At 52.3% G+C, this 27,508-nt stretch overlaps 1 protein-coding gene across 6 annotated transcripts; it reads right to left on the bottom strand.

The window, feature by feature from the left end:
* Nucleotides 1-26,706, bottom strand: TEF (TEF transcription factor, PAR bZIP family member). Of its 6 annotated transcripts, none has more exons than XM_059187100.1 (4): nt 26,445-26,706; nt 10,099-10,431; nt 4,748-4,968; nt 1-3,605 (listed from the first exon to the last, which is right to left on the bottom strand). In XM_059187100.1, exons 1-4 carry the CDS (start codon nt 26,545-26,547, stop codon nt 3,390-3,392), a joined length of 873 nt encoding a protein of 290 aa, XP_059043083.1. In that variant the 5' UTR covers nt 26,548-26,706; the 3' UTR covers nt 1-3,389. The 6 variants fall into 6 exon arrangements, with proteins under 6 accessions (XP_059043083.1, XP_059043084.1, XP_059043080.1 ...); XM_059187101.1 differs by having other exon boundaries at nt 10,099-10,416; nt 26,445-26,704; XM_059187097.1 differs by lacking the exon at nt 26,445-26,706 and adding an exon at nt 15,632-15,789.
* Between the last annotated feature and the right edge of the window lie 802 nt (nt 26,707-27,508).

Below are 27,508 nucleotides of genomic sequence, written 5' to 3'. Positions count from 1 at the left end.
TTCTCATCTCAAAATATTTAATTTTGTTTTGAAAAGGACACATTCCCGGCTTCCCTCCCTGCCACATCACTCCAGCCCACCAGCAGCGACACATTCGCACGCACACACGCACATAAGGCCAATGGGCTACAGTCTGCTTCTGCCCTCTCTGGCTGGGAAGAAGGGGTTTCTCCTTGCCTCCTTCCCCCAGCAAGGGTACAGGGGAGAGGGGCCCGCTGGAATGCCAGCTCCCAGGGGAGGACGCAGAGCCCCACACACTCTACCACGTGCACTTAGAAAAATAAAACCAAGTGGTGTTCTGGCATGCCCAACACCGTAAGATAGCAATATCCACCTGGAAGTCATCTTTGCCATTTTCTAGAAAAATTTATTGCACTTAATTAACAGATGTTAAAGGAGCTCTGGGGTGGGGCTTTCCCATGAAAACCAGGGGTTCCTGGCCCCTTGAGTTACAGGGAGCCGAGCTCCCAGGGCCGTGGATGGAGAGCTGCCCGGCACGACGGAGCCCTCCTCTGCTGGTTCCCAGGCCTGCCACCCCGCCTCAGGCTGGAGCACGGTATGAGCTGCCTGCCCAGGGCCCCAGCAGCCCCCCTTAGCAGGGCAGTCAACGGTTACTGCCCAGTGCCCTCCCCAACCTCAGGACCCGGACAGGCAAACCCCTTCCTTTGGCCAAGGGTAAGAGTCACCCAGGTCCTCCACAAGGTGCTAGCCATCATGAAAGCTCTCTCTAAATATATATATATATATTTCTATATCTAGATATACATTTATTATATGTATATTCTTTCAACATTCTAGCTCACTCATGATTTGTCTGTTCTGAGGTTGCAACGAGGCTGCCACGAAGCTGAAGACAGGGAGCTCAGGGAGGCGAGCACTTCCCAAGCGATCATGAACCGAAGGGAAGCCGAAGCCGTTCACACCGGCTCCCCTGGCCTCCCGTGCTCCTTAGAGATGTCACAGATCTGAGCACAGGAGCCACACTCTTTGGCTGTCAGCCCCAAGGAGGGAGTCAAGGAGACTCCCAACTCCGGACGGATACTGAGCAGGCAGCAGCCCTCTCCTGCTCCAAGCACCCGTTTCTTAGGCCTGGGAAGGAGACACGCTTTACCTGAACGCTCCTCTTCCCCCAGATGTCAACCTTCCGTGGACCCTTCTCCCTGTCCCTGTCAGGCTCCTGACTCCAAGGAGCTTTTCTGAAGGAGGCCAGCAGCCCCACTCTTTCCAAGTGAGCACTTTGGGAAGGATCCAGACACCCACTGCTTGGCGGGGAGGAAAAAGGGGGGCACTGAGCAGGCAGAAGGTGAGACGGAGAGGGGAGACATCAGGCCATCATTCTACCCGCTGGCGGGGGGTAGGGGGACATAGACACCAACCAGAGATTAAATGTCCACCCTTAAAACAAAACACAACACAACACAAACCGTATACTTTCTGGCCAAAGAAAATGAAGAGCATTTAAGCTGGAGGCTCTTCTACCAATTACAAAATGAGAACTGCCCTACTGGTGGGTAGCCAGACCAGACAGAGAGTGCCCGGGCGGGCAAGCTGCCCGGGGCAGGACACGGACATGCCGGATGCGACGGCCCTGTTGTGGTTACAATAGAGTAAGAGTGAACACGGTTTTTATAGAACCACAAAGTCAAAATTGGGAGGGAGGGGAGTGGCCTCCCTTGGCCTCAGGGACCCTTGTCAAGTACCCGGAAGGGCAGGTGTGCAGGTCCCTGGAGGGCCGTGGCATTCCCCTGGGGTGTGGCCCATGACCAGTGCATGGTTCCCCCCCGTCTTAACATCTGTTAGGAAAAGTCTTTCAGGGTCAGGGCCCAGGACTCAGAGCCACCACTTTACATAAAGCCAGTGGTAAGCATGACAAAGTGCGCCTGTCGCCTCTGACCCTCTTTACCACAGGCTACCTGCCCTGAGCAAATAAATACACCCATCTCCAGGTGCCCCAGCTGACCACAGTGCGCAGAGGGTTCCACAGCTTTCCTCAGCGAATCTTCCAGGTACAGCCGAAGGATGACTGAGTCCACGTACACAAACGAAAGGAGCAGCTGTGAGGTAGTGGGGCCACAGCTGCAAGGACCTCTCCCCTCCACACGGCAGCCAGGCTTACGTGGGCGGCCGGTGTCTCCTAGGACACAGACTCAGGGGCCCCTAGCCCCACCAAATGGCCCAAAAGCTAAGCTGTGACTCCTGTGATCCCTCACTGGGTCCTGCGGGCGGACACTCCGGGCAGCTCGCGTGGGGGAAGAGATCCCAGAACAAGAACTGGGAAGCCCTCCTTCTGTTTTTAGGGAAAGTGGATGACTCTGGCCTGGCCCACACTGGAGAGCAGAGCAAGAAAAAAAGGGAACTTCTTGGGAAACATGCCCCAGCTCTCCGGCCACAGTGTACGGGGCCGTGGAGGCCGGTTTTCTAAACACCATGCGAAGGGGCATCCTGGCTCCAGGAAGTTAAGCTTCCTAGGCAAGGGGTGGGAGGTTCCTTTTAAATCCAAGATCTGAGCATGGTCACTAGGTGAAAAGAAACAGCAGGTTCCAAGGCCCAGTGTGGTGGGACAAAAAAGTTGCAGGTGGCCTCCACGAGTGGCCTGGATAAGAGGAGATGAAAAGGCCTCCCTCTGCACTGTGGGCGAGACTCGGGAGGCCAGCCACCCTGGGAGGCCCTCCTCCAAAGCAGATCAAACAGGGAGGGCCCCTCTCCAGGGCCTCCTCCCTGGCTTGCAGGCCTCAGAAGAAAAGGGGTGTGGGAGCTAAGAACGGCTGGGTGCGCTTCTGCGGCAGGCCCCAGACCCACACCCCACCCCAGGCCGTGCAGAGACGCGGCTCCTGTGGCCTGGCCCGCGGGGGCCACTATGGAGGAGCTGCTGTCTTTCTACCTCCGAAAGAGATGGGAACGGATGTGCCTCTCAAAGACTTTCTGGGGAGGGGGAGGTGGGTGACAGATAAGCCCCACCTGAAGTGCGCCCTGCTACCTGAGAAGACGTCGGGCGACAAGGATCACGACTCATTCCATGGAGACAGGCTCAATGGCCCAGGCCGGAGACCGAGGGAGAGTCAGGGAAGCCTGAGCCTCCTGTGAAAAGAGATCTGTACCCCAGAGGTGCCCTTCCGATTCAACTGGGACATCCGAGAACAGAAACTAAGGCTGATTCACCCGTCTACGTAGATTCTCTCGCACCCCCACGGGGGAGGAGGCTGGCCCCCCAGAGAAGTCGCCACGTGCGCTGGCCATGTGATAATGAAGCTTGAACGTGAACGCTCCCGGAGCAGGTGTGCCACCATTCGACCATGACGAGTCATAAGTCTCCACGCGTGTGTGGGGTGTCAGGGAGCCCCCAGGCAGAGGTCTGAGGTGCAGGCGGTGCTGCCCAGCGGAGGCACGGGTTACAAGGGCCCGTACTTGGTCTCATACTTGGACACGATGGTCTTGCACTTGCCCACCTCCTTGCGCAGCTCAGCCACCTCCGTCCGCAGCGCCGTGTTCTCCTTCTCCAGGAAGGCGGCCCGGATGGTGATCTGGTTCTCCTTCAGGCGCCGGGCATCCCGGGACCGTTTGGCCGCCACGTTGTTCTTCTTGCGTCTCGTCCAGTACTTCTCGTCCTGTGGGCAAGTGTCCCCCGTGGGTGTCTCCTCTCGCCCCACGAGGAAACCCAACGTTTCCCCTCCTGCCAGCACCCTGCGCCCCAGATTCCTCTTGAAACTCACCTGGTGCCGCCAGCCAAAAGCTTGGACCCCAGGGAAGGAGCTGCAAGTGCCAAGGACACCGAGGGGCCCCCCCTTTCCCCGGGGAGGTGGAACAAGCAGCAAGGTCGCCGGGTGGGATATGCAGGGGAGGAGAGGGCACTCGCTGCTCACCGGCTCTGGGCTGCTTCAGGATAAAGCACCGTCCACACCCTTGCCTCACCTCAGCATTCCGGTCAGGACTAAGGGCCTATGCCCTGTGTCCAGTTCCTGGAGTTTAAATCTCCTTCCACGCAGGGGAACCGTGGGAGCCCCTTAGCCTCTTACTGTCGCCTGTCCCTCATCTTTATGATGCGAGACAATAACAGCGACTATGACACAGAGGTGTCTCGGGAGTAGACGAGTTCCCGTGTACAAGGGGCTTATGACAGTGCCCGGCGTACGATAAGGACCACACAAATGTCCACCGTCTTTGCTGTCACTGTCACTGAAGCCTCAGAAACCTATGGTTATTTCCGCCCCACAGATGAGGCATCTGAGGCCTGGCGAGGTCTAGGTGGCAACGTGGAGTTTGAACCCAGGTCTGCCTGATTCCAAGGCTTGGAGGAAATCGGTTCCTTGGAGTTTTCCGTAAGAAAGAATGGAAAGACTACAAAATCCGCCTCTCCCTCCTGCTCTCCGAGTTCCTGCAAGAGCATCAGCTTAAAAGCTGCTTGCTCTTCCCTGGGGATGGCAACATACAACCATCTTTTGTCCTTCAAAGCAAAGGCTTGTTCAACCCCAGTTCCTGTGGCCTAGTGAGCTCCTGCCCGAAGGCTGGGCCAAAGCCAGGGAAGTGGGAACATCACCATGGTGGCGGCCAGTAAGAAAAGACAGAAGCTACAGGGAGTCGTACTGGGGCCAAATGTTACCTGACTCCCTTTCTTTCTACCAACTGCTGCAGGATACGGCTCTGTGCTCTGAACTCATGCCTTTCTAAACGGTGTCCACAAGGAGAGAGGGTCCTCTGCATAAAATCAAATGGGAGGCAGCACAGCCGCTCAGCTCAGACATCAGCTTACCTTCTGCTCATCGGGGACAAAGACCTTCTTGGCCTTTTTGATCATGGGCTGGGGCTTCAGATCCTCCTCTGCAAACTTGTGCTTCCGAGGGTTGAAGAGCTCCCCGCCGGGGACACTGGAGAGGACCAGGTCAGCAGGGTCAGGATTGAAGTTCACATCCACCTCCACACAGTTGGGGTCAATGGGACTGGGTGTCTCCCTCTCCTTTTCCAGGGAGGATTCTGAAAGACACAGAGGCAGGTGGTCCCCAAATAGTCCACTGGACAGCAAAGGCTCATGCCCCACACCTAGATACCTGCTTGAATCTCAAGGTTGCCCCAGCCACTGTCACATGCAGGGAAGAAAAACCAGCACAGCATCAGCCCCCAAGCTGGCATAAGTGATTCAACCCAAGAACACAAATATGGAAAGAATTCTTTCCTGTAGGAACAAAATGCTCAAAAGGAAACAGAGGCCCTCGAAAAAGACAGGATTTTCCGATTGTTTTCTTCCCCCCAGAAATGTTAAGCAAAACATTAAGTCATTATACCCCCTTAACTTCCTGTGGTTTCAAGTTCTCAAATAATGAGAAACAGCTGAATTTCTCTGTGAACTATTACGGGCTAGGGACACAGACTGAACAAGGAAATAGCTTCCATTTTTGAATCCCTCGAGACGTTATCAGTCAAAGTGCTCATTCAGCCTTAGAACAACTCTGAAAGGCAGACAGGTGTGAACCCTCTGCTATAGATAACAAAACTGAGGCTTAGAGACACAACCTGGTCGTCCCAGCGTCACACAGACGGTAAGTGACCGAGCAACACTTTGAGTCTGGGTCTGGCTGACTCTGAATCCTTGTTCTTCCTCACCCTTTCTAGCTGCCACTCTGTTGTGGACCTTGGATAAAAGGCACTTTCAGAATTCAAAGGTTGTGCGTTATTAGAGATAAGTCACAAAAAAACAACAAAACATACCTTTGGCCTGCTCATCCCATGCTACTGGTAGAAGTACACAAAATATCTGGTCGACAGATATTTGTTAACGATCTATCCTATGCCAAGAACTGTCCTTGCAAAGACAAATCAGTGCACAAAACAAGTACAAATCCTTGCCTTCGTGGAATGTTATTCTAGCGGGGGAAGGTTGACATTACACAAGATAAATTAAAAATATCTGTAAGAGTGCTGGACGCCATGTGGCTGTTCGGGAGAACATTTCAGCAGGAGTGAACGTCAAATGCACTGGGATGTGCACAGGCAGGCGGCAGTATTCAAGAAACCAAGAGGCAGCCACTGTAGCTGAAGAGGAAGGATGGGAGGAAAGGGTAACAGGACAGGTCCAGAACACAAAACGCAGACCTTTTAATCCCCAGAAAGCAGTGGTTTTCAATAGGGGATGATTCTGTCCTGCCAGAGATGCGTGACCACATGGTGGCGGGGGGGGGGGGGGGAGTCCGCTGGCATCTCGTGGGTAGAAGCCAGGAATGCTGCTAAACATCCTCTAATGCACAGCCCCGCTCCTCCCCCCCACCCCAGCAAAAAAAAAATTATCTGGTCCAAATGTCAACAGTGCCAGTGACTCTGACTTTTAGCCCGAGATGGGAGAAGCCGCTGGAGGGTTCTGAGCACACAGGTGACCTGATGTTTCACTGGCTTGTGTGCATAAACTCAGTGGCTCCTCTTAGACAGGGTTAATTACAAAAAGGGCTTGAGATAAGGAGAGCGAATGACCAGGGACCCACATGGTAAGGATGGGAAGGCCACAGCTGCCAAATCCTACACCCACAAGCCGAACAGCCAGGGGGCCAGAGCCCGACAAGCGGGACTCCCACACCCTGCTGGGATGAGCAGGGTAAGTTGTGCGGCGGAACCTACAAAGGCTGAACATCTATGTGTCTGATGACCCAGCCCCGCGGAAGTGCACAGATGTATTTACCAAAGGACACGCGTGTAAAGGACCACGGCAGGGCTGTGCATAACCTAAAACTGGAAATGCCTCAAACGCCCATGAGCCACAGAATGGAGAAACATGGTATGATCAGACGAAGGAGTCTTTCAAGCGAGTGAAATGAACAAACTGCTATAGGTATGAAATAAATTTCCTCACAAACTTAAGGAAAAGCAGCTAGACGGGGCGGGAACTCTCCTTTCGTTTCCACCATGTGTTCAGTCCTTCAGTATAAAACTTACTTTACCTGTATTGTTGTTTTCTTCTGCCATAGAGTACTCCGTAAGTATTTTTTATAAATATTAATTTATATGTGTGTTATGATGCTAGCTATAGGCACCTATAAATATCAGACTGCGAACATAATTATAATAGACAAAACAAACATAATATATAATATATACACATACGCAATTAATATACAATTCCGTGCACCTTTGGTGATGGAGATAAGGAGTGATTACCTCTGGATAGTCATGACTACATTGGGGGTCACAGGGCATTTCTGGGACACCAACAGAGTTCTATATCCTGATTTGTGTGGTAGTTACACGGGTGGATGCACTCTGTGAAGATTTGCTGGGCTGTGAAATGGGTACTTTTGTATGCCAAAAGTTTCATTAAGAAGACTTACTTAGAAACAAAATCAGGTCACCTGGGTGACTCAGTTGGTTGAACTTCTCTTGGTTTTGGCTCAGGTCATGATCTCAGGGTCGTGGAATCTCGGGCTCCGCGTTCAGGTCAGAGTCTGCTTGAGATTCTCTCCTTCCCTCTCCCTCTGTCCGGCCCCCTCCCAACTCTCTCTCTAAAATAAATATATAAATCTTAAAACAACAAAAACAATGTATCAGAGGCAAACACCACCTTAGGCAAACTGCCTAAGGCATAAAATGAGGACTCATTTCCAGCTCTGCCCCCTACCCACACAGGGACCAGCCTTCCAGGACAAGCTGATGAGCACAGAAATGAGCAGCCCTCCAACAAGAATTCAGCTGGAATCAGCTGAAGTCTTTAGATCTACTCAGTTTACAGAAAAAAAACAGAAAAAAAAAAAAAAAAAACAAGGGGCAGAGGAACATGTGAAATGGCACTACAGGGATATGGACAGAAAAACCCAGCATGCGCAAAACTCTACAGGACCAATAACTCAGTGTCTTCAACAAATGAATTGCAAAGAAAAAAGGAGAGGGGATCCCAAAGATTACAAAAGATTTAAGAGACATAACTAAATGAGATCTGTGTGTCTTGTCTGGATCCTGATTCAAACAAACTGTAAAACAGTAACTTTTTTTTTTTTTTAAACAGATATATTTATTTGAGAGAGAGAGAGAGTAGGTGTGCACACATGGGGTGGGCAGAGGGAGAATCTCAAGCAGACTCCCCAGTGAGCACAGAGGCCAATATGGGGCTTGATCTCATAACTCTGAGATCATGCCCTGTGCTAGAATCAAGAGGCAGACACTTAACTGACTGAGCCTCCCAGGCACCCCTCTAAACAGTAACATTTCTGAGACAACTTTTTGGAAATTTGAAAGCTTATGGCTATATTGTCAATTTCTTATGTAAAACTGGTAGTTTCGTTATGCTTTTTAAAAGAACCCTTACGTTTTACAGACATATTGAAATATGTACAGATGAAATTACATAGTATCTAGGATTCTATTTTATTTTTTTCTTAAAGATTTTATTTATTTACTTTTTTTTTTTTTTTTTTTTTTTTTTTTAAGATTTTACTTATTTATTTGACAGAGACTGAGAAAGCACAGGCAGGGGGAGTAGCAGAGGGAGAGAGAGAAGCAGGCTCTCTGCAGAGCAGGGAGCCCAATGTGGGATTCAATCCCAGAACCCTGGGATCATGACCCGAGCCAAAGGCAGACACTTAACCATCTGTGCTACCCAGGCGCCCCAAAGCTTTTATTTATTTATTTAAGAAAGAGCGAGAACAAGTGCATAAGAGCAGGGGGGCAGGGAAGGGCAGAGGGAGAGGGAGAAGCAGGCTTCCCACTGAGCAGGGAGCCCAATTCAGGGCTCTATCCCAGGACACTGAGATCATGACTGGAGCCAAAGGCAGTCGCTTAACTGACTGAGCCCACCAGGAGCCCCTAGGATTTGATATTAAATAATGAGGTGAGAGACTGGGAGAGGTTATGGAATACAAGACTGATTAAGAGTTAAGAATTAGGAAAGGTTGAGTGATGGTTACATGAGGGCTCATACAGTAGTCTCTTACTTTTGTATTTGAAGTGCTTCCATAATAAAAAGTTAAATAATAGGGCGCCTGGGTGGCTCAGTGGGTTAAGCCGCTGCCTTCGGCTCAGGTCATGATCTCAGAGTCCTGGGATCGAGTCCCGCATCGGGCTCTCTGCTCGGCAGGGAGCCTGCTTCCTTCTCTCTCTCTGCCTGCCTCTCAGTGTACTTGTGATTTCTCTCTGTCAAATAAATAAAATCTTTAAAAAAAAAAAAAAAAAAAAAAAAAAAAAAGTTAAATAATAAATAACACTAGAGCATGAGAATTCCTTGGGGGTAGGTCCCTTGGGTTCCAACACCAGCTCCTGGGATCCTTCTCGGGAGCCATCAGCCTGTGTGTGCCTATAACTGAGCCTGCAAAAAACTTTGTAGGGCCCCCAGAGACAGCGGCCATGCCTCCTCTGAAGCGTTCATGCCTAGGAGGCATGAAAACCAACCCACCACCCACCCCTTTACAAGAAGTACAAAAGAGAAACGAGAGAATCAAGAGTCCCAGAGATAATGTCTGTCCTGGTAGCAGGGCAGTGCCTAAGCAGTAGCTGGCTATATCAGGCACCCTGGCTGCTTTCACCACCTACCAGCTATGTGACCCTGGGCAAGTTACTTCTAGTTTCCTCACCTGCAAAACAGGTATTAGAGTATCAACCTCGTAAGGTTCTTGTGAAGATTATGTGTTAATGCCTGCCATGGAGTAAGTGCTAAATAAATGTTAGCTACTAACATTTATTGAATGTTAACTAAATAAATAAATGGTTTATTTATTATTTATTTAACTAAATAAATGGTACTACAACAACTACTACTACTATTATTATTACTATTACTACTGTCTGAGCTTGCCAGTAAGCTTTGGCAGAGCGCATGTGGAGGGAAAGAGCAGAGCTGAGGAAAAGCAGCATGGCATCTCCATCCTGTAAAGCCTCAGACTTCAAGGGCTCACTCCACCGGCCCAGTCACCTGCAGCACCCCGGCCCACAGCAAGGTGCCGACTGTGCTGTGGCTGCTCTTTTCGTCTCCAGCCTCAGGGACTGTGCTCCAGGGTGGGGTGCAGAGGCTCTCTCCACGCTCCAGGCCCACCAGGACCTCCTCTGAGAGCAAGGCCTCACTGGGTGTGCGCACTCAGTGGCCCTCGGCGGGAAGTGGGCTTCTCTGCACGGGCCGGGTGGCCAGGCACCCACCTGTGCTGGACGCGGTTTCCGAGGGCTGGAAGACGGCCGCGGAGGACGACGGCGGGGAAGCCGTGGAAGAGCTGGCCGACTCCTTCCCTTCCAGCTCAGCCACAGGCAGCAGCAGGTTCTGGGCCAGATGGGTAGGGCTGGCGGGGATGCCGTTCTCCAGCAGGAACTCATCCAGGTCCATGTACTCCAGGTGGAAAGACTCGCCGTCATAAGGGATGGTCTTGTCCCAAATGGGTGGCATGAGGGAGGCTGAGACGGCCATGGTGCTGGCTGCTGCAGCCTCGTCTTCCTCCAGCTTTTCCTTCCCCTTTTCTTTATCTGCAGACACAAAATCTGTGATGAGACATCACACAAGAGGGTCATTCAATCTCAGGAGGTGAGCTGTGGGCCTCTCGGGGCTGACTCCTCTCCATCTGAGCCCCAATCCAGACCAGCAATTTCGAGAGCTCGCTCTGCTCTCCAGGGATAACCTGCTGTTTGACCGAGGCCCACAGGTCTCCTTCAGACATGGCTGCATGGCCTTGCCCAGGTCTGGCCTTCCCAGAATGTTCTCCACAAGTTCTGGGGTCTACTGTGGTCCCAGGATTAGTTCAAAATAGGCTTTGGTATGGGCAGCTACAGGAGAGAGGCTTCAGGGAGGAAATGGAGTTTCTGATATCTCAGTATTATTTTAGGAAAGGATATTTTAGGATTCTTCAGACCAAGAACTTCGGTGTTCTGTCCTGTTCCCTCCAGCCAAGCTTCTCCACAGTAACCCAGCCTTGGGCTTGAACCCCAGCTTTGCCACACACTTGCTTTGGTGTGTGATTTTAGCCATGTTACTTAACCTCTCCCAGACTCAGTGTCCTCCGCCATAGATAAGGATAAAGCAGCCTCTTTGGTGAAGACTAGAGATAACATTTTTTAAAAAGATTTTTATTTAGTTATTATTATTATTTTTTAAGATTTTATTTATTTATTTGACAGACAGCACGAGTAGGCAGAGAGGCAGAGCCGATTCAAGGCTGGATCCCAGGACCCTGGGATTATGACCTGAGCCGAAGGCAGAGGCTTTAACCCACTGAGCCACCCAGGCGCCCCTTAAGATTTTTATTTTTAAGTCATCTCTATACCTAATGTGGGGTTCGAACTTAATGACCCTGAGATCAAGATACGCATGTTCCATCGACTCAGCCAGCCAGGTGTGCCTCTAGAGACAACATTTGAAAGTGTCTTGTACGGTTCCAGGCACACAGCAGGCATTCGCTATTCCTGTGAGCTTGTTGAGGGCAGGGACTATATCTGATTAATTTTAAAATTAATTTTTAAAATCTTAAAAAAAAAAAAGTAAATAAATAAAATCTTTAAGAAAAAAATAAAATAGAATCCTAGATACTATGTAATTTCATCTGTACATATTTCAATATGTCTGTAAAACATCTCAAGGACCACTGCAGAAGCAAGCTGAGGGAAAACATGCATACTGAATGAAAAATGCGGGGTTTGCAAACTGACTCCCTTTAGGTTTACTGGATAGAGAGGGCTTGGAGCTGTCTTTTCAGGACCTTTTTCAGAGCAACCATTTCAAGAGGCTGCTATCCCTGAATAAGCAGAGAAGACTAAAGGCAGGTTTTCTGGGAAGAAGGAAGGAGTGGAACCGAAGAAGAAAAGCTTATTCCAAAAAAAAAAAAAAAAAGAAAGAAAGAAAGAAAAAAAGCTTGTTCCCATTCATAGCAAAACTAATCAATTAGTGGGGACTGGTATATACCTAATTCTCTCAGCCCAAAAGCTATGTACAGAGGTATGTAAAAAAGGGCAAATTAAGAAAAAGAGATGAAAGAAATGTAACCCGGTTAGAAGGAAATCAAAGTGACAGGGAGGCTAATCAGGGAATCAAGAGATAAAATCATGACAAGTTCATAATGGGCTTTCAAATTGAGGGAGACAACTTTGAACTCTGGATTCTGAAGTGAAAAAGAGAAATCAAATATGATTATGTTGGAAATAAACCAGTCATGCATGGACTCCTAGACCACAGTCAGCCAAAAATCAGCCTGTTGGTTCAATGAAAATGGACACACCCAGTGTGTTAAAAAGGTGGAGGTTTTGACAAACAGAATTTGGTCATGGCTTCTAACCTGAATTGCTGTAACTGCCTTCTGTACCAAGCTTTGGTTTAAAACCAAATGGGAATTAAGAAAGCCAAGCTTTGGTGGGCTGGGTGGGCAGATATCCTCCTTGTTCTCCTCTGAGATACTGACCCTACATTCTATTCAGAAACGACTGTGACCCATGTCGGTGGCATCATGGGGATCAAAAGAGGCAGGAAAAGGGAAGAACAGATAAACAACCATACTGAAGGACAAGTAACAATAAGTTCCAGGTTTTATCTGGCGTAAGCAATTAAATACATTTTAAAAATTTTTATTCTCTTATTTTATTTTAAAAATTTATTTTTATTTTTTATTTATTATTATTATTTTTAAAAGATTTTATTTATTTATTTGAAAGAGAGAGATCAAAGGTAGATAGAGAGGCAGGCAGAGAGAGAGAGGGAAGCAGGCTCCCTGCCGAGCAGAGAGCTCGATGCAGGACTCGATCCCAGGACCCCAAGATCATGACCTGAGCCGAAGGCAGCGGCTTAACCCACTGAGCCACCCAGGCGCCCCTTAAAAATTTATTTTTAAAGATTTCTTTTACAGATTTTATTTATTTATTTGACAGAGAGAGAGACAGCAAGAGAGGGAACACAAGCAGGGGGAGTGGGAGAGGGAGAAGCATGTTTTACACCGAGCATGGAGCCCAATGCAGGGCTTGATCCCAGGACTTTGGGATCATGACCAGAGCCAAAGACAGATGCTCAACAACTAAGGCACCCAGGCACCCCAAGATTTATTTATTTTATTTTATTTTATTTTATTTATTTTTTTTTTTTTTAGATTTTATTTATTTATTTGACAGAGAGAGATCACAAGCAGGCAGAGAGGCAGGCAGAGAGAGAGGAGGAAGCAGGCTCCCTGCTGAGCAGAGAGCCCGATGCGGGGCTCGATCCCAGGACCCCGGGATCACGACCCGAGCCGAAGGCAGCGGCTTAACCCACTGAGCCACCCAGGCGCCCCAAGATTTATTTATTTTAAAGAGAGAAAGAGAGCACCAGCAGGAGGGGCAGAGGTGGAGGGAGAGAGAATCTCAAGCAGACAGCACCCTGTGTGCGGGGCCCGACACCAGGCTTGACTGCAGGACCCTGAGATCATGACCTCAGCTGAAACCAAAAGTCACATGCTTAACCGACTGCACCATCCAGGCACCCCTAAATTTATTTTTAAGTAAGCTCTACACCCGATGTCGGGCTTGAACTCAAGATCCCAAGATCAAGAGTTGCATGTTCTGTTGACTGAGCCAGTCACACAACCCAAGAACATTTTAAATCAGTGTTTTCCTAATTTTTTATAAATTATAATCAGAGTTTTAATTATAGGAGATGGTAAAGGACTAGGTCCATCACAGAGGTCATAGGGATGGATATCAGTGGATGCCAGTGATATGGTAAAAAGCACCAGACCGGCAGAGAGCTGTAAGGCCTAGCTAGGTGACCTTGAGGAAGCACCCTCACCTTCTGAGCCTCAGCTTTCCTCATCTGGGAAGTGGGGATAATATCTTACAGGATCACTACGAAAGACTAAATAGATTATTATCTAAGTGCTTTGTAAGCATTATGCAAATGTAAGGTAGAATTACTGTTTCCAATGGTTGCTGCTTGGTAATCTTGAATAAGAACCTGAGAGATGTGTACACCTGTCTCAGTGGCTTGTCTCATTCCCACATCTGGAACAAAGCATTGCCTTCAAAACAAAGAAAAGGGTCTGTGGACATGAGGTTCCAAAGCAAGAGGGGAGAGCCTGGCCTTACCTGATGTGCGTAAGCTATTTATAACTCAACAGTGGCAGCGTCAGAGATGGCAACCTCAGAATGCATCCCGGAAATGAAGAGAAACAGCATTTTTAAAAAGAAAAGTAATTCCTCAAAACAGGCAATTCACAGACGGCTTACTCCTTCCCAAATCCTGAACTACACTGATGGCTCTTAGAAATTCAAAGATCTCAGATGGAAAGCATACCTCCGTGCACCTAAACCCTCACAATAGGTGGCACTCCTCCTGTGCCCCGAACCTCCCGTCCTCAGTCCAAAAAAACAGAGCCAAACCTGCTTTCCACACAGGCTCCAGGGACCTCTGTGGCCTAGGAAACAAGCAGCAGCCCAGCTCTGCTACAGTGACCCCAAAGTCTAGGGTCAGCCCCGAACAAGCGGGTGAAGGTGCCACAGCGGCCTCATTCTGACCCTTCTCCCTCTACCTGCCTCGCCCCAACCTCTCCCTGGGAAGGCGCCTCACATCCCTTCTCCTGACACCCCTCCCCCACCTCAGCAGCAGAGCAAATCTCCTGGTGCACCCAGTAGCTGGGGATACGCACACGCAGGGATGAAGGGAGGCCCTCCTCCCAGGTGCAGGAAGTCCACATACAAAGACAATCCGCCACCATATATCAGCGCTCCTCAAACTTTAGTGGACTTTGGAATCACAGAAGTGGGGTGCTCCTTCAAATGCAGATACCTGTGCCAGCAGCCGCAGATTCGGGGGCGAAGGGTGGGGCCCAGGAACCAGCATTTTAAACTAGCATCCCAAGTGATTCTGATGCCGGCATCCCCAGAGAAGGCGCCCTGGAGCATCCTTTAAGTGGGAGCCTCGACCCCCACCGGCCTCCTCAGTAACCCTTACCCACGTCGCGCGCGCTGGGAGGCTGCCCGAATGAACCTCCTCAGTGCGACCCCACCCCACCTCCTCCCTCCTGCCCCTTCCCCGCCAACCCCCATCTGACCTAGCCTCTCTCCAGTCCGCCCGACCTTCTCTTCCCACTCCCTCGCCTCGCCCTCCAGGCCCCTCCGCAGGACAACTACACCCTGACCTCCGACCTCCCCGGCCCCGCCCTCGCAAGGCCCCGCCCCTGCAGAAACCCCGCCCCCAGGCGCGCGCGGACCCCCTCCCCTCACCGAGGCGCGCCTCCCGCGGGGGGTTCTCCATCAGCTTCTTCAGGACCAGGGGGAAGGAACCCGGCAGGCCCCTCTCCCCAGCTGCGCGCCCCGGTCCCGGGCCCGGCCCCGCCTGCGGCTCCACAGGCGGCTTCTTTCCGCCGCCCGCGTCCGACATCGTGCCCCGCGCTCTGCTCGCGCGCCTCGCCTCCCCCGCCCGCCCCCCGAGATGGGCCAGAGCCTTGCGACCCGCAGCAGCTGCCGACACGGGCAGCTACTGCGCAGGCGCCCAGCGGCACCCCCACCTCCCTCCATCCCTACCCCGCCTGCGGACAGGCTCTGGCATATTAATTATTCATGAGGCCAGGCCAGCTTCCCCGGATCGCGGCTTCGGATTGGTCCGCCCTGTAAGGAGGGCAGGCGCAGCCTTCCGGGCCGTGATTGGTTAGGCCGCTGGGGTTAGCGCGGCACGTGCGGGGCCAGGTGAGGAGAAACGCCGGAGACCCCGCCCCGTCCGCCCCTGTGTCACCTGATTGGCGCCTGCTGGAGTCAGCGTCATGGGCCCTCTTCGACAGCAGCCCCTTTCCCTCAACCCGCGGTTTCACCTTCGCCTCCCTCTTCATAGCCCCCGCCCTCCTCCCTGACCACCGCAGCCGTTCCCCTTTCCCTCTCATTGCAATCTCGCCACCTCCCGGACGCGCCCCTGAAAGGAAGCGGGGCTGGGCGTGGCCAGGCTGGCCGGGGGAACCTATCAAATCGCCCGCTCGAGCCGCGCGGCCGTCCCCCCGCGGATCACGTGGAGCCGCAGCCGAGTCTAGTGGGAAGGGGGGAGGGAGAAGAGGAGGAAGGCGCGGTGCAGCCAATGGAGGGCGGGGGCGGGGCCCGGGGCGGCGCACGAGGCGTAGCACGTGCGGAGCTGCGGCGGGGAGGAGGGGGGGCGGCCCTTTTTGTTCCGGGGACTCTGCCCCGGGTCGTGGGACAGCAACGCAAAACCCAGCGCGCACCCCTCCTCCTCCGCGACCCAGAGGTTGGCTGAGGGCAAGGCGTCAGACGGCGACCTGCCCTGCCCGTTGGGTTGGCCCGAGCTCGCTTGGTCGCTGCTGCGGGTGGGGGTGGGGCAGGAGGGGGTGTCAGCTTCCCCACGGATCCCGGTTTCTGGTGCGGGCGTGGCAGCCAGATAAACACTAGCGTGGAGGGAGCATTCTTGAGCCCCGCGGGTGGAGAGAAAGGGCCGGCCCTGCGCCAGGGCTCGGGTACAAGCTTCCTTCCTCCCACTTACTAGCTTATGACCTTGGGAAAGTCCAGTGGCTTCACTTGCGCCTGCTTCCTCATCCATAAAATGAAGGGGTTGGGCTAATCTGTAAAATCCTGAACAGCTCTGCAATTCTGTTCCTCTCTAGGACTTTCCCTTCCTTTTCCTAGGGAAAAATGAAACAACAAAATTCCTTTACACAGGGTACCGATTACACACTTTGTGGGTGAACGTCCTCTTAAAACACAAATCCTCCAAGGAATGCCTCTGGAAACCTGTAAAAGTGTAAAATGTGAGCGGGTGCGCAAATGGCGGAGGCGGTAGAGGAAGCTAATCCCAAAGAGCGCCCAGAACTTTGTACCTTATTAGAGCACAAATCACCCTCTGCTTTGCCCCCGAACAGTACTCCACTCTCCCTGTCTAAACTCCCCGGGTGGGGGCGGGGAGGGGCTTTGGCCTGTTTATCTGGTTTCTCACCAAGGAGCCAGGCCATCCGGTAGTCAGGCTGGGGAGCGGCAGAGTGCTGTCCTTGGAGCATGGTGTAGGTGCGTGACCGACAACACCCTGCCTGAAAGCTGTCCTGATGCGATCAGAATTTTGCTGGGAGTTGAGGAGGAAAAAGAAGTTGCCCCCCACCCCCTAGCCCGCTCTGGACACCTGGGTGGTTCAGTATGGTTAAGTGGCTGTCCTCAGGTCAGGTCATGATCCTGGAGTCCTAGGATCAAGTTCCGCGTTGGGCTCTTTGCTCAGCAGTGAGCCAGCCTTTCCCTCTGCTTGTGCTTGTGTTCTCTCTCTCTCTCTCTGACAAATAAATAAAATCTTAAAAAAAAAAAAAAAAAAAAGAGAGACTGAAGAAGAAGTTGGGCCCCTAAGCAGGCCTGGAAAACAAGAAGTTTGAAGGGATTCTGGGAGATGGCTGGGACACGTGATGGCATCTGACTCCAAATTCAAGTTCTTACTGCTATGTGCATTACACTTCCGTGGCCTCTGGCTCATGCCTCCAGCCAACTGCTTCACATCTCCAGGCCACCTTTCCTGGTATATCAAATGGAGGTAGGGCAGGGTCTATCTTTGGGATTTCCATAAGCCAATGCACTGCACAATTGTAAACCTGCAACAGATGGTCATTTTCATAATTTTACTAAAATTCATGGGTACATATCCACTGCTTGTGGTGTACGTGGATTCTGTTTAGTAGAAATACTAAATTGTGCACAGAATATCTGTTGACTTGTTCGTGGGAATTATGTACATGACTAAACAAAGATATCTTTAGGGGGTACCTGGCTGGTTCAGCTGGTGGAGCATGGGACTCTTGATCTCGGAGTTGTGAGTTCGAGTACCGCATTGGATGTAGAGATTACTTAAAATCTTAAGGGGCACCTGGGTGGTTCAGTCATTAAGCATCTGCCTTTAGTTCAGGTCATGATCCCAGGGTCCTGGGATCAAGCTCCAAGTTGAACTCCCTACCCAGCAGGAGGCCTGCTTCTCCCTCTCCTACTCCCCCCTGCTTGTATTCCCTCTCTTGCTGTCTTTCTTCCCATCAAATAAATAAAATTTAAAAAAAAAAATCTTTTTTTTTTTTTTAAGATTTTATTTATTTATTTGACAGATCACAAGTAAGCAGAGAGGCAGGCAGAGAGAGAGCCCGGGGAACAGGCTCCCTGCTGAGCAGAGAGCCCAATGCGGGGCTTGATCCCAGGACCCTGGGATCATGACCTGAGCTGAAGGCAGAGGCTTTAACACACTGAGTCACCCAGGTGCCCCAAAATAAAATCTATTTTTTTTTAAAGGTGTCTTTAGCAGACACTGACCTAGAGATTTTGAAACAAATTTCAAAGTGTTAAAAAATTCAAAGGGTACCCGAAGAAATTGACATGAACCCTTTTTAAAAATGGCTGGTTTAGGGACACCTTGGTGGCTCAGTTGGTTGAAGGACTGTCTTCACCTCAGGTCATGATCCTGGAGTCCTTGGATCGAGTCCCGCTTCAGGCTCCTTGCTCAGCAGGGAGTCTGCTTCTCCCTCTGACCCTCCCCCTTCTCATCCCCCACCCCTCTCTCTCTCTCAAAACAGAAACAAAACCCAAAAACCTTAAAAAAAAAAAAAAAGGCTGGTTTGGCCATGGTGAGACTTGTTGCGTTAGAGTTAAATGTCTATTTTCTTGGCTAATATGACATTATTGAAGGGGGAAACAATTTTCAAGGTATTAGAGGAGGATTTGTGATCATTTAACAGTGGAAAGTTATAGCATTTCTTTATAACAGGGGTGGGTATAGTAGGAAGGAATAAAGATTCAGATTTCTTTGTAAACTACAGTTATCCAAAAGGCATAATGTCAACTCCATTTACCACCCTTCCTGGAGCAACTAACGTAACAGGCGAGTGACACTTGTGAGAAGCAAGACAAGCAGGTGGGGACTTTAAAACTCAGTTTTGAGGGGCGCCTGGGTGGCTCAGTTGGTTAAGCGACTGCCTTTGGCTCAGGTCATGATCCTGGAGTCCTGGGATGGAGTCCAATATCAGACTCCCTGCTGAGCAGGGAGTCTGCTTCTCTCGCTGACCACTCTCCTCTTATGCTCTCTCTCTCTCAAGTAAATAAATAAAATCATTAAAAAAAAAAAAACACACACACAACTCAGTTTTGAGGGGCTCCTAGGTGGCTCAGTGAAGTGTCTGACTTCGGCTCAGGTCATGATCCAGGGATCCTGGGATCCAGCCCTGCATGGGGCTCCCTGCTCAGCAGGGCGTCTCCTTCTCCCTAATCTCTCTGCCCCTCCACCAGCTTGTGCTCTCTCTCTCAAATAAATAAATAAAATCTTAAAAAAAATAAAAACTTAGTTTTGATTCCATTCTCTTTTCATGTCCTGACACTCCCCAGAAAGGTTTTTCTTTTCTTTCTTTTCTCCTGGATAGCCACAGGGTAAATGGTGTGTCACAAACACTGCGGGAACATTGCAAACATGTCCTTTCTCGTGCTTGCTTGCAAGCTAGGGGCTTAGTTAGCTACGTTGTGGGCTGGCAGCATGGAGCAGCACCACCCTGGAGGTGGGGTGAGAGCCCTTACACTTTGGGCTTCCTTCTCCAGCTGACAGGAGAACTGTAATAGCTTCTGTCTACCCTGTTTCCTATCCATCAGTAAAGTGGTACCAACAGCCTCGCCTCATCCCTTCTCAGAGAGCAGGAACAGATGTTGTAAGAATTAGGTGATTTCCATCGTGTGTGTGAGCCCTACGAAGTAAAAGAACTCCATAAAAAGAACATGTCAGGGGTGCCTGGGGGGCTCAGTTGTCGAGCTGCTGCCTTCGGCTCAGGTCATGATCCCGGGGTCCTGGGATTGAGCCCGCATCGGGCTCCCTGCTCAGCGGGGATCTTGCTGCTCCCTCTCTCACTCCCCCTGCTTGTGTTCCCTCTCTGGCTATGTCTCTCACTGTCAAATAAACTCTTTAAAAAAAAAAACAAACAAGAATATGTCATTACACGGTTAAGACTGTAAAGGTGTGAAGTGTTACCTCAGTTTTCTTTCGTGGTGGGTTTTCAAGCAGTGACTTTTTTTTTTTTTTTTTTTTTTAAGATTTATTTATTTATTTGAGAGAGACCGAGAGAGAGAGAGAGAGAGAGAGAGAGAGAGACAAGCAGGGCGAGTGGAAGACGGAGAAACAGGCTTCCTGCCACTGGGCTTTACCGACTGAGCAACCCAGGCACCCCGCTGCAGTGGCTTTTTGAGGGAAGCACGGTTCCGGGGGGCAGTGGTTGAATTGTGGACTTGGGGGCAGGCCTGGGTTGGGTCGCCCCTCAGCTGGTGACTAGCCACATGGCCTTGGGCAAGCGACTTCTCCTAAGCCTCCTGTTTGTCTCTCAGAGACCGAGGTGGATGTGCTTACCTCAGAGAGCGGTTATGAGGATAATGTGTGAGAAGCAACCTCAAGTGCCCGCCTGAACAGTGAATGTCATGGAGTGGGTGGGCCTCCGCACTTCCCCTTCGTTCAGGTTGTGTCAGGTCAGGAGTAGAATTATTCTGGGAGGCTGAGTTCTAGGGTCAAAGCTACAGCAGAGCACGGATGTGAAATGTCCCTTTTTCAGAGCTAGACTGGCTCTAAATTCTCTTTAGTGTTTCAGAAACCTGCAAACCAACCCTAGTTAAAAATGTCATTGAGGGTTGCCTGGGTGGCTCGGTTAAGCATCAGTCAGACTTGATCTCAGCTCAGGTCTTGATCTCAGGGTTGTGAGTTCAAGTCCCCCATTGAGCTCCACACTGGGCATGGAGCCTACTTAAAAAAACAAAAAACAAAAAACAAAAAAAACTTACTAAAAAAACCTAATTGAGCATATGCAGAACAAGTGCCTTTCATGATGCCATTCAGAGTATTATTATTTAAATTTGAATTTCAGAGGAGCTGCAAATCCAGCCCAGGAGCCTTTGGCCAGGTAGTCCCACAAAGATCCATTTGGCCACAGAGTCGGCATCCAGTAGGACAGCACCTCTTCCAATCTTCTGACTTTACGGAGCATGGTGGGTGTAGGTTAAGAGCAGGACAGTGAGAAGGCTTCCATCGAGCTCTCAACAAAGCCCAGTTATCTGTGGGCCTCGCCCAATGCAGGAGAGCACAAAACTTTGTTCAGGGTAGTAACTCAGTAAATATTTGTTGGCTCGTTTTGTTGGCAGGGCTGGTAGGAAGGTTGACAAAATCCTTCAGAGCCAAGTCCTATACATTTGGAACGTTATTAGCACGAGATCACAGTCACTGTGTTGATTCACAGTGGAACCTAGAATAACAAATGTGAGCCACCCGTGATGGCAAGTCCCCAGCACAAGCCTGGCCCATAGCTCGCATACCTGTGGCGGTGGAGCTCTGGGCTGTGGTTTGTACCTTGGTCTCAGTGTGTTCTAGGGGAGAAGTGGTGGGTGGAGCTCTTCACTAACTCCTGCCCATCTCTTCAGTATGAGTTTCCTGTTTGGCTCGCCTCTTGTCCACTCCCAGTGTTCGGATTACAGATGGAGAGCTGTCCCAAGAGTGCCATTTCCAGAGAAGCCATCACCTCCAACCTCTGCCACGTCTCCACAGCCACTGACAGCCATGGTTTCTCCGGGGAACGCTGCGTTGATGGTGCTGTGGTAGGGTGTGGGCTCTGGAGTCAGACCATCTGGGTTTAATTCCTACTTTGACTACTTCCCTAACTGTGTGACCTTGGGCAAGTTACTTAGCCTCTCTGTGCCTGAATGTCGAAGGCAAACAATTCAGGCGTGCTGCCGAGGAGAACTGCACTTGGCACCTAGCAAGTGCTCCGTTGAAGTTAACTGTGCCTAATTGCATTTTGGGTTGTTCTGGGAACATTCCTCCCCACCTGCTGCTTCCCCAAGAATAGTGGGGGCGGAGGCGGGGTGGGGACTTGCAGGCAGGGATAGGACAGCTTCACTCTTCTTTCTGCAGGTATCTCCAACCTCACCTCTTCCTTCTCTCCACCTTGCTCCCCTTTGACAGCCACGGTGCCTTTTATTGCTCAAATATGTGTCTTTCCTGACCCAGAAAAGGGCCTTTGTGGGTGCCGTTCCCTCAGCCTGAAAGTTCTCGGTGTCGCTCACTCTCCCGGCCTCTGTCCCAATGTCACCCCCTCAGAGAGGCTGGCCCTGACCCTCCTCACTGCTGACTGCCTGTCTCTCCCCACCGGAAGGCAAACACAGGCGAGGGGGCAGTGTCTGGGTCATTCACCCCCCCAGCCACAAGTGTAGCAAACACTCAGTAAGCGATTGGATGACTGAAGAGATCTTGGAGAATCCGGGTGGGAGAGGAGGAGCCTGGCAGCGGGCAGAGCTGGGTTGGAAGCCTTGATAAGTGTATGGCCCTCCCTTTCCTGAGCATTCCTTCTCCTCATTATGGAATGGCTAATCATAAGGCCCTTGCAAGGCCACTTCACAAATAGTAATGAAAATGCTCACACTCGAGGAACCAGGGCTCTTAGAATCAGGATTCATTCCCGTGGCAGCCTAGCCTTGGGTCAGGCTCATAACCCTTGGCGAGGGGCAGCCTGTCAGTTTCGGACACGGGTGTCAGTTTCCCCGCACTCCACAGGAAGGGACTGATCAAACTGATCGCGTTTCAGGGATGGGTGATGGTGGGGAAACAAATAGGAAAGAAGGCTCCGAGTCCTAACGTGGGAGCCAAGAAGAGAGGCTGGGCACACCCTGGCCCCGAGTACAGCTGATCCCTCTGGGTGCATTTCCTCCCCATTTAGGAGTAGTCGGATTAAAGGAGCTAACATGCCCGGTAACGCTGAAGACACCCCCACCCCCACCCGCGCCCTCCTTTTGCCTGAAAGCAAACTTCACACTTTCTCAGTTTCTCTCCGGTTCCGCCAGGCTGGGAATGGAGGCAACCACATGGACCTTTCCTGAGGCCAAGCTCAGGACAGCCCAGGCTGCATGGAGTCTGGTTTTTGGCCGATTTAACTGAGTCCTCCAAGGGGAGGACGCCCAGGCCCTTCTAGCGCGCCCCTGACTCTGTCCTAGCGTTATTCAGCCCCTGCTCCGGGCAGCTCGGCGGGCACCGGGTGGGGGGGGTGTGTGTGCAGACAATGGCACCGTGCCCCGGGAGGCTTGGCACGCGTTTCCAAGGAGACAGCCGTGTGTGTGTGTGTGTGTGTGTGTGTGTGTGTGTACCCACAGATTGCAACACCCAGTTCTTTCAAGGAGAATATCGGCGGGAAGGAGGGTGGAAAGAGAACGGAGGGTCAGATTACAAATAGGATGTTGGCGGAAGGCGCGCAATGCTAGGCCCAGTGGCTTTGTCTCTCGTGGGGAAAACAGTGTAGGACTTTATAGTTTGCAAAGGGTTTCCTCGTAGGGTAAATCATCGAATCCTGGCAATACACCCGTGAAGCAGGCAGGCTTTGTACCTTGTATAGGTTGGGGGGGACCTGTCAAGGATGCCCTGCTGGGTGGCTCACAAGGGATTCTAGCCAGAAGCTCTCTGAGGCGGGTACCCTGCCCGCCCTGCTCCAAATGAGGGTCTTGTTCAACCTCTGGGTGTGGGTTCCTGCTGCATGGCTCCCTGCAAAAGAGGCCTGAGTGACCAAAGCTGGCAGAAAAGTTGGGGGCCAGCCTCAGAGCAGCTGAGGCCCCACATGTTGATGGAAGGGTAGGGTGTAAAGATCTAACAGTGTGGGTGAGAGAAGCAGGGTCTTTCCAGAAGCTGGAGAAGAAGGTGAGAAAATGTACAACAGAACAGAATCACCTCTTGGAAGAGGATCCCCTGGAGAAGGGGCAGCAGTGGAAACACGAATCATCCTAGGAATCAGGAACCAGAGACAGAGGGGAAACTGAGTCAGGACTCGGGGTCCAGACACCCTCTTTCACTGGACATGATTTGTCTGCCCTCAGGAAAGTCAGTCAAACTGGTGACCAGAGTGAAGGACCACCAGGTGGCCATCGTGACCTGAAGCCAAGGGAGGCTTCCGTCTGGTCAGCTCTGCTAGAGAAAGTCGGCTTGATTAGGGGGACCAGAAAGTCGTGGAGGTCTGTGCAGGCTGCTGGGGGGAGGCCCAGGGGCTGCAAGAGGGAGAGGGAGCATCTCTGAACTAGAACCGGGAGGGAGAGGTGTCAGGGGGGACAGGGGCTCGTGAGAGCGCACCTGGGATTTGGCACACTCTGCAAGGCTTGCTTCTAAGATTCCTTCACACGGGACCCAAGATACCCTCTGCAGGTGACCCAAACGTGTGCTGAGGCAGTCACTGGGCTGGAGAAAGTGGGGAGTTTGTAAACAGGCCTCAGTCTCCTGTGCAGAAACCACCCCTTTGACACCAAAGCAAAAGGTGAGCAATCCTAAGGGCAGGCCTGCTTTCTGGGGGCAACTAGCTGTTTCTCTTGTCTTCTTCCCATTGAGGTCAGATGCCAGGGTCGGGGGACCCAGGAGGAGAGACCTTATAAAGTACTTGCTACATGACTGCCGGAAATTCCAGTTCTGTGTAGTATATGTATCTTTTTTTTTAACCAAGGGATATTGGTTTTCAGGTAGATACATTTATTTTTATAGAAGATACGGAGAGGGATACCTGGCTGGCTCAGTCGGAGGAACATGCAATTCTTGACCCCTCAGGGTTGTGAGTTGGAGCCCCACCTTGGGTGTAGAGATTACTTAAAGATAAAATCATTTAAAAAAAGAAGAAGAAGAAGAAGAAGAAAAGAAGAAGCTGTGGAAAGTCTGGGAGCTTTGAAAAGCGGTGATGGTGGGTGGGCAGCAGGCAGGAGTGAGGTCTTTGTGGGGTACACTAACCCCTTTAGCTCTTCAACCTTTATTCCCTCATCTTATATACCCACTGGCATCTGTCATTCCCATGGGACCTCATGCTTCGGACCCTCAGTAAGATGCTACATGGGGATGAGATAAGAGGTGGCGTCGGGCTCTGGTTCATGACCCTTGGACCAACCCAGCCATACCAGCCAAACTGATCTTCAGTCAGAACGTGCCAGCTCTTGGAGAGGCTCTACCTGAGAACCTGGGCGAGTCCCCTCAGTTGTTGGACCCCAATTTTGCCCACCCACAGTAAGCAGCAGGGACCAGCTGGGAGCCCGCGGCCAGAAACGGCTGCCACATTTCAAAAGCTTTGTTATCCTGGTCCAAGGAGCAGCACCCCGAATCGCCCCAGAACCCTTTTCTGTCCAGCTGAGAGCTGTCCCTGCAGAGCTACTGGCCACCAGCTGGTCTCTGTGCATGCACCGGGCCATCCAGAGGCACCCTACTTGCCTTGAGTGTCTGGGGCAAAAAGGAAACCTTTTGCCTTCGGAAGGACTTCTAACTCCACTCACCCACACGGCTGTTCAGAGATGCTAAGAAGTCAGCTGCGGCTTCTCTGCCAGGATAAGCTGAGGGTCCCCTGAGAAGATGGGCTTCTCCTGGTGAGCAGCTGGGGCCCTGAGGCTACAAAGGCATAGGAACTGCTACTAGGATCCCTGCCTCTGGGGGGTGGCCCGACTGTCCCAGCCTTCAAACCACAGGGTGTGGTCTGAAGGGCCTGGGCCCGGAGCTCTGTGAGAGAGCCCGCAGGGACCGTGCTCTGAGCTCGGGGGGCCACTGTCCCCCGCTCGGGCAGCACCTCCTCCCTCCCCAAGGGATAAGAAAGAGGGCAGGGCCTGTGGTGTCTGTCCTCTGGCCCCAGAGTTTGGGAATGGCTAAGAGTCCTTTGGAAGGAAGTCCTGTGGGGACAACCAGGCTCTGGTGATGAGACAGACACAGCAGGATGAGGGAGAGCCCGAGAAAGCTTCCCCGAGGGGACACGTGGGGCTCCGAGGACAGCCGGGTGCCTTTAAAGGTGCATGTGGATTTTGAGCCCTGAGGACCGGGATGTGAGCCCCTGACATCTTGGAACAGAAGAGGTTTGGAGATTGATGTATCAGGAGGGAGCACCCTGAGCCGGCCGGCCCCCAAGTCTGGCCAGGGGCTTGTTTCTTAGGGCAGAGCTCAGGAGATACCTGGGGCGGGCTCCGGCCCTCTGTCCATGGCCTCCTCCGCGGGCTCCCCGGCCCCGTGTTTGCCTGTGTCTCCTAGGAACTGGGGCTGCGAGCCTGTGGTCCTGTTACATAACAGCTTCCATCCCATCCAGGGGTTCAGCCCTCCAGCGAGCGGGAGCAGAAGCAGGCGAACGGAGGAAGGAGGAAGGGCTCTTCTCCAGACACCGGAGACGGGGCCCAGATCCACAGACTCCGCCAGTCCGCCGCCACCCCAACGCGCAGAGGGAGGGAACTTAATCAACAGTCAGCCTTCAGCGCATTGTCCCAGCAGGGCGCTCTGGTCCTGCCCTCACCCCACGTGAGCACGGCACCTGTCAGTGGCCACACGCTGGCGCTGGCCGCAGCTTCCCAAAAGCTAGCAGGCCCAGGAGGTGGCCCCTGAGTGGCAGAGACGCTCCCCACTGTGTCCCTTTCTGCACCCAACCCTGCTCCTGCCCAGGGAGGGGCCAGGGGCAGACCCCGGCCGGGGACCCTCCCCAGCTCGGAGATGCCCATCCTGCCACCGTGCCTGTGACTACCCCCCCTCCCCCCGCCGCCGCTCCAGGGTACCTGGGCAGACGGCCAACGCAGGCCACCCCCGTTCCTACCTGTCCTCTTCTCTGGCCAAGGCAGAGAGTGCTCCAGCAGGGACTTGAGGACCTCAGGCATATCCATGGCAGGGGCCACTCCAATCCGGTCGCAGCTCGACATGGCCCGGCAGGAGGTGCTTGCTCGGGGGAGTTCAGAAGCAGCTAGAGAGGCAGGAGCTGGCCCGGGAGCCGCAGGCTCTGGAGGCGGGCGGGGCGGGAGCCCGAGGCAGCCAATGGGCAGTAGAGGCCCCGGCCCACCCGTCCACCCCCGGCTCGGCCACCCGCCAGCTCCGGCTGCAGCCAGGCCTTCCCTTCCCGCTGCCTGGCAGGGCGGGCCTGGCCCTGCGCCAGCCGCAGCACGTGGAGCCCCCGCGCCAATCCTCTGACGGAGAGCCCGGCCTGTTATCTAACTTTGCAAAGGGAAGTTCTTCCCCCAGGCTGGGAGCCATAACCAGGGCCTGCCAGGTGAGAGCAGTGAGATGGCTCCACACCCACAGCGAGCGTGCACTGCACACTCAGGCACACTTGGCGGGGGGAGGGGGTGGTTGGGGGGGTGCGGGTGGTCCAGCGCTGCAGAGGGCAGGGCCGGCCTTGGGAATCAGTGTGGGCCGGGACCCGACACCCAGCACCGCAGCAGCTCAGCCAAAGGACATAGTGTTAGCACACACCCGCACAGGATGGGGCCTCACGCATGTGCCTGGGAGCCTGGGAGCCTCGAGGGGTGTTAGCATGCTTCGGCGCTGACACCTGTATGCAAGGCACGCGTGTCCTGCAAGGCACGGGGGTTTGCACGGGGTGTGGGTAAGTGGAACTTTGCACCATCAGCAGAGCCCGAAGCTTGCTCTCCTTAAAGAAGCAAGGAAAGTTGCAGTCTGGGATTCCTTTAGTCTTCCGGGGAGGGGAACAGAGGTGCCTGGCAGACCAGCCCTGGGTGGGCAAGCAGAACAGGCATTCCCGAGAGGGAGCAGCTCTGCAAACCCGGCTTAGACTCCTCTTGGGTGATGTCCTGCTTCCCAGCCCATCCTGTGGACCTTAGTGGCAATAGACTGTTTGCTCTCTGTCCCTCTCACCAAGACCTTGGT

This window comes from Mustela lutreola, chromosome 8 (genome assembly GCF_030435805.1).
Source record: "Mustela lutreola isolate mMusLut2 chromosome 8, mMusLut2.pri, whole genome shotgun sequence".
NCBI lineage: Eukaryota > Metazoa > Chordata > Mammalia > Carnivora > Mustelidae > Mustela > Mustela lutreola.
This window is presented reverse-complemented; position numbering and strand designations above follow the sequence as displayed.